Source organism: Diplotaxodon limnothrissa, linkage group LG8 (genome assembly GCF_057381915.1).
Source record: "Diplotaxodon limnothrissa isolate DT_005_m linkage group LG8, D_limnothrissa_male_GT1.1, whole genome shotgun sequence".
Classification (NCBI taxonomy): domain Eukaryota; kingdom Metazoa; phylum Chordata; class Actinopteri; order Cichliformes; family Cichlidae; genus Diplotaxodon; species Diplotaxodon limnothrissa.
Genome location: NC_140603.1, coordinates 14238353 through 14249516, shown reverse-complemented (window position 1 = coordinate 14249516; position 11164 = coordinate 14238353). Strand labels below are relative to the sequence as shown.

General features: G+C 40.1%; 1 protein-coding gene across 1 annotated transcript; it reads right to left on the bottom strand.

Annotated features, from left to right (window-relative positions):
* Positions 1–129: 129 nt before the first annotated feature.
* On the bottom strand, positions 130–8492 carry mfsd1l (major facilitator superfamily domain containing 1-like). Its single transcript, XM_085360631.1, has 13 exons — positions 8373–8492; positions 7826–7926; positions 7621–7730; positions 7482–7537; positions 7236–7379; positions 6980–7138; positions 6783–6898; positions 5494–5594; positions 2809–2920; positions 2583–2720; positions 2347–2486; positions 2143–2254; positions 130–2054 (listed from the first exon to the last, which is right to left on the bottom strand). Exons 1-13 carry the CDS (start codon positions 8392–8394, stop codon positions 1917–1919), a joined length of 1449 nt encoding a protein of 482 aa, XP_085216757.1. The 5' UTR covers positions 8395–8492; the 3' UTR covers positions 130–1916.
* Between the last annotated feature and the right edge of the window lie 2672 nt (positions 8493–11164).

Below are 11164 nucleotides of genomic sequence, written 5' to 3'. Positions count from 1 at the left end.
AGGAATGAATTGAAAATCTTCAAATGTTGTCAGATTCACCAACTTTACTTCTTCCTCCTGTCATACTCCTTGATACTGTAAGTTATGACTCAAGAATCAAAAGGCATTTTGCACAAGTATTTGCATTTAGATTTTATTTAGTAGCATTGATGTTTTGTCTTTTAGAAATGGAAAAAACTTGTACAAGACCGAGTATCACTGGACCAATACAAATGGAAAACGGAATTAAATACACCGATGTCACTAACAATATAAAAAGTAGTAGCATGTCCAGAATTAGGCGGCATGGGGAAAATCAGTGAACGCCTTAAAGACTCTGTGGTATTCACTGAAGAGGGTGTGCTGCTATTTATCTGCAGCTATTTTAACCAAGGCCACATTCTTACAGGTGTTGACAGTTTGATGGGTGTGATATGAAGTACTGTTATTCTGCCTACCTCCCCCAAAATTCCCACAATCACTTATAAAAAAAAAAAAGGGCCCATTGCATATTTGGGGATTGACAATAAAATTCAAAAGGTTAAAATACGGGAAACATCCAACTGAGGTGAAAATCCTGCAAAGAGAAAAGTGGACTCTTCACAATCCCATGATCTTGATACAAACTGTACATGTGTGAGGAGCGCCACCTAATGGCTGTTGTGTGTTTAACATGCACTCATAAAAGAGACTACAACCGAACGCTCCACCTGCAGGTCAAGTTGATGTGCTGAAATCGCAACTTTGCAAGAACATCTTTAACATGTTTGTGTGAAGAAAAACATTTTGTGAACACTACTTACATGATCACCATTTATGTTGCATATTTCAATAAACGCAAGTTCTGATGACTCTTTTCTAAATCTGTTTTCATGAAACCAAATGTGTGAGAGAAATAACTCTTTCTAGCAGTTATAAGCACCACCGTGTGTAGCAGCTAGGTGCTGATCGTGTCTGTCATGTGCTGTGTTTGTGGTCACTGTGAGGGAAAACAAATTAAGTTTCAAGTTGCACAGATAAAATACTAAACTGAAATGATAGAAGTTTGGAAAGCAGCAGAATTACAAGAATCTCACTGTTGTTACAAATAAAATTTAGTAACTGCAGGAATTTCCACACAATTATTTATAGCAGTAAAGTCATAGTCACAACAAGACTGACAAAATGTGTTTCAGTGTTTGTAATCAATTTTTAACACAAAGTTAAAACTCGAACAGAAATCTGTAACTTACAAAAGTATTCAGACTGTTTGCTTTTGTGTTACCATCATCAGATACATCCCTTTTTCTTTAATAATCCTGGAAATGTTTCTAGAACCTGAGTGAAATCCACCAGAGGGAATTTAAAACATGGTTTATAACTGTAGATTTTTTAAAGAAATTTTTTATTTTTAAAACAACTTCTGAAGCAATCAGGAACGATTTGACTTTAAAAAAAAAAGTGATATAAAGGACCTGATTTGGCAGGACTCGTCGTATGCTTTTCTTGCAAGAAGGATCTCGGTCAAAGAGGCGACCAAGGACCTGAGACTCTTTTAACGGTAGTTTGGTTATCTGTGAGATGAGAGAAGCCCAGGATATCCATCTCAACAGCACCTTACTAATCGCCTTCACGGCTGTGCAGCCACATGGAAGTTACTCTAACTAAAAGGCATAACAGATTCATTGAGCTTCCAAACAGCAAACTTTCTCAAAGGAAAGGAAAAGATAATCTAGCCAACACCAGACATGACTCATAACCTGCTCAAAACTTCACTGTAATCCCTACAGTGCAGCATGATGGTTGTATGATAGGGATACTCGTCAGAGCTGCTGAAAACTTAATGAATGGCATGAAAAAGGAAAAGGAAAGGTCTTGAATACCTTCTGAGTTGACTGCATCACTCAAAAACAGCAAGAATAATGCTCAAATAACAAAAAACTGTGCAAATGAAAACCTTAAGAGTTAATAGAACGAGATTGAACAGCATCACCATCTTGCTCATTTGGCTCTTCCTCTGCCTGGGTGAGCGGCTCTCGGTCCGGGTCTCTCTGCTCCTGCCCTGACTTCTTGGTTGTCTTGTTCAGGGTCCCACCCTGTAGGGACAAAAAAATAATAATTAACTTCCTGCTGAGTGTGTGTATAGAGTATAAACTCATGAGATAACTTCTACAGATGTCTGACCTGTCTGTGATCAACAACATTAAGCAGCACTGAGGTCACAATGCAGCTGATGGTGTTGGCCAACATGAAGATCATCATCCTCTGCCAACGCCACAGCGGGATCTTAGTTTCACTGCAACACAAATAGAGAAACTGCAAAGCTAAACAAGACTGGAAGGACAATTAGTGCACGGCAATGAGATTCTAATGTCAGGTTCTCCCCACCTGGACTTGGTGCCTAGTATTTGTCCAACAACGAGATTGGAGATCCCGATCCCAATCATCTGTACGGAGGTGGCCAGGCCCATGGCAGTTCCCAGGGTCGCCTGAGGTACGACAAGGGGAATAGACGGCCACATGCTGGCCTGGAATGCCACACAGGCAGCAACAAGTTTAACATACTAGGAAATACATTAATTCATAGTAATAATTTACCATTTTACTGATGTCTATTTACTCACAGCCGCAAAGGAGTAGGTGACTCCCAGCCATATGGTTGAAACCAGAGGAGGGACAAAAGTGAAAGCCAGGAGTCCAAACACGGGCAGCGTGAGGACAGCGCACGCCACTGCGAAGACTCCCCGCAGACCCACATAATCCTGAAACACATGGCAGCGAGAGTGTTTCATGATAAACCAACTCAACTCAATGCAGGAATACAATTTGGTGTAGACTAAAGATACATACGATGAGAATGCCCACGCTGGCTGAGAGGACCAGTGAGCTGTCATAGACTGCTCCTGCAATATAAGCCGCCTCCTTCTGGCTGTAGTAGCTGTACTTATCCTGGATGAACTTGCTGGCAAATGAAAAGAATAAATGGCAGATGTGAATGCTTATGACACCAGTATCACTTTGGTGCTGGTCTATTCAAAGGAATGCTGGGTTATAATTCACTGGTTGCTCTGAAAGTGGTGTGTAAAGGTGTTTTTTTTTTTGTATCTTTGTTGCATTTAAATGTTTCAGATCAAACAAATGTAAATATTACATTACAATCCAAACCTACATGGCCCTGTGTGAAAAAGTAATTGCCCCTAAATCTAATAAGTGGCGGGGCCACCGTTAGCAGTAACAAATTCACTTAAGCGTTTGCGTTAACTGGCAATGAGTCTTCACAGCGCTGTGGAGGAATTTTGGCCCATTCATCTTTGCAGAAATGTTGTAATTCAGCCACATCTGAGGGCTTTCAAGCATGAACTGCCTTTTTAAGGTTATGCAACAGCATCTCAATCAGACTCAGGTCAGGACTTTGACTAGGCCACTCCAGAGTCTTCATTTTGTTTTGTTTTTTTCCAACCATTCAGAGGTGGATTTGCTGGTGTGGTTTGGGTCACCCGGGTGCCCTTCAACTTGAGGTCATGAACAGATGGCCTGACATTCTCCGTCAGGATGTTTTGATAGACGTGCCACACAGTTCCATTTACCACAGCGTGTCTTCCAGGTTCAGAGGCAGCAAAACAGCCCCAGACCATCACACTACCACCTAGGGCTGGGCCATATTATATCGTTCACGGTAATACCGGTATAATGTTAGGCAACGATAGGAAAATGAAATATCGCGATAGAATGGGAGTAAAACGCGCACGCGCAGTGCCTTTGTTTTCATACGCACATGGTCGATTGTTGAGTGAAACAGATGAACCAGAATTGGTTTGTAAAAATGGTGCAACTTCCGTGATGTGGAACTGGTTTGGTGTTTGTCCGTCAGATACACAACAAAGCACATTTTTTTGCAGAACATGCAAGCGGCCGTCATTATTGTCGTATTTGTCGGACTAAGATGCTCTTAAATCTGGGAGTAATCTGGGTCCTAAACTCTGTATGCTTCAGGTCAAACAACACTGCAGCATCACTGAGAGTTAAAAACTGTCTAAATTCTTTCATCTTTAATAAAACGATCAGCATTGCTGCTTTACCAGGTGTAACTATAAAGTTTAACTTCCAGACATCCATGAAAACAAAAGTTATTACATTTAACGGAGTTAGAAGTTAGCAGGAAGCTAGCGGAAGTTAGCTCGCTAGTTTCGCTAGTTACCTAAGCGTGATATAGCATGTTCTGACTGAGAGATTTCTGAAAAAATTCAAACGTACAGCTCTGCTATCACTTCAAACATAAATGAAGACAGGAAACTTAACAGCAGTGACGTTTGTAGGGTTACTGAAGTTGGGCTAGCTGGTATATAATGATGTGCTACGTGATCGCTAGTGACACAGCTATGTTAGCATAACATAAACAGTGAAGCTGGAGGACGAACACTAACACTTTTCCACTTATAAAAGTTAACGTGAAGGTTCTTCATGGTTAGAGACAAATGCAATCGCATGGCAGGATGCTGTAAACGGACCAAACTTCAGTCAGGAGAACAACTGAGATAATCCATCCACAATACGAGGTTAGTCATTACTGCAACAACATGGGAATAGAGCAGCTGCCAGAGAATTCAACATTAATGAATCAATGGTACAGAAGTGGAGGAAGCAAGAAGAATGAGTTTAATAAAGTTTGATTTATCTGACTGCTTTGTTTCGCTTAATGTGCCTTATAATCCTGTGCACCTTATGGTCCGAAAAATACGTACTGCACACTGCAGTTTAATGTTGCAAAGCAACTCTTTTTAACTTCAGTGGATATTATATATGGTTATGCTCAGGATATGTCAGCCCATTTCTACTGGAAATGCCTTTTGGTTAAACTTTCAGCAAGGAATTTGCATTTGCACTGTTACATTTTTATAAAGCTTTAATGTACATAAAAACCAGCTTCTTGTTTAAGTGAAAATAAATGGAAGGTTGTCTTTTTGCGCTAGTAATGTTGTGGAGTTGTATTTTGTCTCGCATCAATTATATCGTCAGTTATATCGTTATCTCAAATTTTCAAATATATATCGTGATAAATATTTTTGGCCATATCGCCCTGCTCTACTACCACCACCATATTTTAATGTTCCTTTTCTAAAATGCTGTGTTACTTTTATAAAAACGTCTGGAAGTAATCAGGCCTGGGTGTGGCTAGAGAAACTAAACTCAGCTTTCCAAAGATTTGACACACCACAGTTAATTCATCTTATCTAATAAAAACGTTGGCGTGGTCTAGTCAAAGACCTGACCTGAATTCGATTGAGATGCTGTGGCATGATCTTAAAAAGCTGGTTCATGCTGAAAAACTCTCCAGAGTGGCTGAATTACAACAATTCTGCAAATGGGCCAAAATTCTTCCACAGCGTTGTGAAGACGCATTGCCAGTTGTCGCAAATGCTTGAAAACAAACAAACAAGCAAAAAAACAAAAACAGGAAATCAGGCAGGAGGAAAACATTTTTTTCACATCACTGTATTTCATCAGTATGCACACACTTTATGTCAAGAACTCTACCTTGCATCAGCAATGAAGGGGAAGATGCCGTTGTAGAAGAACATGATGGTGAGAACCAGCAGCCAGTATGTTACTGACAGGAGCTTCACATCCTGAATCCTCTACACATAAAAAACACACAACAATAAATGATGCTCCACACACAGATCACTAGTGTGTCCATAATACTGAAAAAACAAGGTTTAAATCATCAATGTTACGTATGCATAGGGATGGGTACCGGTATCCGGTGCCATGATGTCACCGGTTCTGACATAAACGGTAGTAACCAGACCGAAAAGCAGCGCAGATTTCGGTGCTTCATTTCGGTGCTTGTTTTTCCTGAGCTGTGATACACTTTAGATTCTAGCCAATCATTTTACGTTTCCGAGGATAGTAGGTGGGCCCAGGTACGTACGTTCTTTTAGAGCAGAGCTACAGATTAAAAATGCCCAAGGCGAAGCGGTCAAAAGTCTGGCTGTACTTCACAGCAAAAGATGCAAACTCAGCAGCCTGCAACAAGTGCTTTAAGGTCATACTGTGCAAAAGAGGTAACACCTCAAATCCGATGAAACACCTGGCGACGCATAGCGGTGTTTTTAAAAGCCGAGAAATGCACCGTATTTGATCGCTTCCTGCGAGACCTCACACCGAGCACATCTACTGCGGGTGTGGTGCCTGTTATCGACCCGGAGTTAGCAACATCCCCCAAAAACCCGAAGAGGAGAGTCCTGGCCCCTAGCCCTGCCAGTGTAGCAGAAATGATGACGGATGATGATGGCAGCAGCAGCAGCCGTTCTTCTCTGCGTGAGTAGCTTAATGTTGTTTATGCGTAATTTACGTTGAGTAGGCTAACCACGTTATTACATTAATGCATGTAAGGTGAACTAGCAAACAAAGTCGTAGTTACATGCGGCTGTCTTCTTGTTTGATGGCAGATACTCCCTTCACCCTGGCCAAAAAGGCTAAAATGACCAAAGAAAAAGTGGAAAACAGTTAAACATGAGAGGTTTTTGGACAAAGTTTGTGTTTTTTCCATTATTTAAGCACTGCTTCCAGCCAAGAGTGATACCATATATGCCCTATAGCTGCAGAAAAGGCTAACATTGTTATCTTTTTACAAAATAACAGCTGAACATGAGGTTTTTGGACCAATTTTGTGTTCTTTATTCTTTAAGCACTGGTTTGAGTACCGTTTAAGCACCGGCACTGTTTCAAAAGTACCGGTTTGGTACTGGTATCGGATGAAACCTAAACGATACCCATCCCTATGTATGCATGTTGTTATTATTAAAGGATATTGATTGTACCACTTTGCGAGACTCTTCTTGGATGGCTCCATCGAGACCCAGCTGTCTCATTCCAATCTTGTCCAAGGTGCTGACAATGACAGCGGAAGTGAAGCCCAGCACACACAACAGTGCGCCTAAGAAACAATAACATGAGAAACCCAGGTCACATGGCACCACACCATAATCCTTGAGATTTCTTCGCATTCGTCACCTACCACCCCAGAGTGTCCACTGCATGCCATATTTTTCTTCAAACTTCTGCGTGAGGAAGAAGTTCAACACCGAGCCCAGCCGCGAGAAGGCCAGGGTCAGGCCGAAAGCCAAAGCCAACTCCTTCCCTTTGAACCAGAAGGCTGTGATGCGATTCTGAACAACTAATGAAGAAGGAGAAAGGTAACTGAGTGGTTAAGAAATGCTCCTCAAAGGCGATGCTGCAGAGAATATTTGTTCATATCCATGAAGAGAACTTACTAGTCAGAGATCCATTGCCTGATCCAAACAGCAGACGGCCGGTGAGCATTAGCGGCAGCAAGTAGGGAGATCCCTTGAAGTGGGAGCCGAGAGCAAACAGCGATGAGCCCAAAACACAGAGAAAAGAGAAGAGAAACACACCGACTGCAAAGAGGAGCAAAAGAAATGGTTGTACCATCATTTTACTGTCAGTAGATTAAAAATAACTGCAGACCATGCAGAGAGAGAACATAAAACAAAACTTACAGCGATTTCCTAATTTGTCAATCAGGAATCCAGCCAGGATCACCACTACTGCATTCCTGTTGATAACAGAGAGAAGCTTCTCATTGATAAGCCACTTTTCTGCATTTTCACAGTGAAATCAATGCATTAACGTGCTTACGTCCAAGCATAGATGGCATAGAGAAGATTGTACTGCTGAGGGGTCATCCCCAGTCCCTCCACACAGTCCACTGTCCCATTGATCACCGTCGCATTGGGACACGTCAGGTTCTGTCAAACATTAAAAACAACATCAGTCTTTCCCTCCTGATAATCAAGTCGTGCAATATTGATGCGATCTGTAAGCAGCGCTGCCTCTTGCTCACCCCTTGGAACTGATCCTGTAACACACTGGGAATGTCGAAGCAAAAGTAGGACCCAAAGGTCAGCAGACAGTTAAAGAAGAGCACCACAAAGCGATAGTATGCTGCAAGACAGTGAAGCACAATAAAGAAAGGGCAACATCAGGTGATTTAAAAGTGCAGCAGCCAATATAACAAATATTTTATTATGTCTGAGGATATTTTTGGTTTTTAACAAAGTGCTACTGTGCGACCTGACACTGTTTTTTGGGAGGAAAAAATATATGTAATTATTCTTGTTCTGTTCAGTTAAGCTTATGAATTACGAAGAACAGAGTGGAGAATTATGTGTGCTAATTACGCACAGAGCGAACTGAGTTTCGTGTTCAGCCAACTTCTCCTACAGTCACGAGCTCTTTTTGTGACACTGGAAGTATAAAATGCTGACTTGGTCACTAAGAGGCTTTTTTTAGGGAAGCGTCTGCAGGGTTACAAGCAGAGGTCTTGGTCAGCTCAGTAAAATATGCTGGCTTGCTGTGTTTTTAATAAATAACTTTGTAGTGACACATACCTTTCTCCGCCGGCTGCGCCATCGTGTTAGCTGTAAAACAAAGCGTCAAAAACCATATCCTTCACTGTTGTTTACATGAACATAGTTAGCGACTGCTACGCTTCTTCAGCAGCTGACGTCGAGAAACCGCAGATCTTAAAACCACATGGATGGAGCTGCTGCCGTAAATATGAACACGTAATGACGTACGGCACGTTTACGAAACAGCGGAGACCGGAAGTACCCCGCTTTTTTTCTTTCTGGAAGCTTTATTGACAAGTAAACGTTTACATCCAAAAACATTTTCAGCAAAATTACTATAATAATTACAAAAAATAGTTTATTCAATCTATTTAGTTTTTTTTTTTTTTTTTTTTTTTTAAGGAATAACACTATTTTTAACCGTTTGTTGCAAAGATTTTAGCCAAGATTGTGGCTATGCGACAGCTCTCCTGGACAAGCACTTCATAAATTACAATCAGGCTTCTGTGCTGTTTATTGGACTGATGACAGTTTGATGCTGGGTGATGCAGGAGAATGTTCTGCTTTGCTGATCTTGGGCCTGACCTCTTCTCTTGATACTGTTGACCATCACATTATGCTCAATAAGAGAGGTCGGCAAATATCCGTAGTATCAATACCAATGCTGGTATTGGTAGCGAATATATACCAGTTCAGTATCTAGTGTTCGATAAATAGTTTTTTTTTTAAATAAATAATTTCATAATTTCATCATTAAATAATAATCATTTTAATTTATCTATATAGTGCAAAATCACAACAGTCAACTCAGGGTGCTTTATATAGTAATGAAAAGAAAAGAAGAAAAGAAATTAAAACAATACCTCAAATATGCACTATGAAACATGCACTTTTGTGTTGACTTACATGGCTATTGTTTGTAAGTACATTTAAACAATAGAGGTTGACCCAAAGTGCTTTAAAGACGGGAACAATTAGATTCCAGGTCTCAAAATAAATAAATAAACAAAAACCTAGAAAGTATCCATATCGGTCCTGTATTTACTTGGTATCAAATAAGTTCGTAAATTTAAAGTATGTTGCTATAGAGTAGTTCTCTTCACACGTGTCTGAGCGATCCTTTTTTGTAGCTGCTTTGAAGTTCAGGTCCACTTCTCTTACCTGTCGTGTGAATTTTGGGGGCTTTTACCTTTTTTCTGCACTTTCAAAGAAAATTTCCTATCACTGGGGTGCAGATAATATTCAGTTACATATATCTATTAAGCCCCAAGATGTTTCTAAGTTACAGACCTTTCATAGGCGGTGAGAATTTATTAAAAGTTGGACTGCATGCAATTTTCTTACCAAAACATCTAAGTACTCAAATATGACCATGTTAAAAATTCAGTTACACTGGCTTACCGATAATTTCAGTCCAATTTAAGATTCAGGTTTTGAATTTTAGAGCTCTGTGTGGATAACCATTACTGCACACCAGAGAACTTTTACATCCATTAATCCCCAGCTGAGTTCATGTGCAGCATACAAAACCGAGACAGAGTTTTTACAGCAGTGAGCCCCTAGACCACAGGTGTCAAACTCCAGGCCTCGAGGGCCGGTGTCCTGCACACAGCAAATCCAGCATGTTCAAATTAACACTGTCAGATTTGATTTCAACACTATGAAAGTGTCTATATGGGTGCTGTGAAGATACAGAAATTCTTTTATTGCTGCCATATAATCTGCATCATTGTAATTGCATTAATAACATTCTTTACAGCATTATTTCATCTAATAATATTTCTCACAGTATTGATACTGCATTACAGTTGTTTATTGAAGATGTCCATTTGAGGATCCTTCCATTATGTTAACTTTTATTACAAGTACGGTTAGAAGTATTTTATACACATTGCATATCTGTGCTTATTTTGAGTTGATGTTCGGTTCATTAAGGGTCTTAAGCTTCACTGGCGTGACTGTCCAGGTGATACATGCTGAGGGAAACTAGAACATAGAAGGATAACTGCAATGCATGCTTACAGTGCATATAATACATATAATCTAGGAATAGGCCTGAGCAGAGGCCCAAATGTTTCCAGCTTCTTGTTGCAAACCTGTTGCATCTTATTCTACTTGGTAACAGATGACTGGAGGCGATAACCAGCCCTCAGTCACTCTGAGGGCTTAAGATTATTACCTTGTATGGAAGGTGTTATCAAAATGAGAAGTTCTATGTCTGTTTATAGCTATTAGAAGACATATGTTGATGTTTTCTCCGGGCTGTTAATAAACTCAACGTTTGATTGCACTTTCCTGGGGCCTCCGTGGTTTGTGACACTGCTCTACATTGATCGATTTCGCGACAGTCCACACCAGAGAGTGTTAATTTAACTCTTTTTGGAGAGTTGGAACGTTGACTCTGATTTAGTGTTAAACACCAAATCTGTCTGGAGTTGATAATTTAACACTTACTAATGCTAACTAGGTGTTAAGAGTTTATATATTAACTCTCAAAGAGTATTTTAGTTTAACTACATAAGAGTTATCTTCTAATTAATTCTAAAAAGCGTGAATTTTCTTGTTTTGAACTTTTAGAAATTTCTTTTGGAAATAAACATTTACTAAAAAGACGCAATGGTTTTTGAAAAACATTTATTCTGAACTGTGCACTACAATTTCAAAACATTTTCTGAAAGATGTAACAGTGTACATGTTCTTGTCATGAACTGGCTGTGTGGCAGGCAGGAAATAGGACCCAAACGCAAACTCACGGGAAAACAGGACTGAACTCAAAATACAGCTTTATTGCTGACAAAAGATGACAAAAGATAACAGCGATACAAAATAAC

Excerpts from the sequence above, each read along its gene's own strand:
- mfsd1l (XM_085360631.1), bottom strand. The coding sequence starts at position 8,394 with ATGGCGCAGCCGGCGGAGAAAG. Across the intron at positions 5,595-6,782 it reads AAGAAGAGTCTCGCAAAGTG|AGGATTCAGGATGTGAAGCT; the intron begins GTACAATCAATA and ends TTTTATGTGTAG. Across the intron at positions 2,255-2,346 it reads ATACTAGGCACCAAGTCCAG|TGAAACTAAGATCCCGCTGT; the intron begins GTGGGGAGAACC and ends TTTGTGTTGCAG.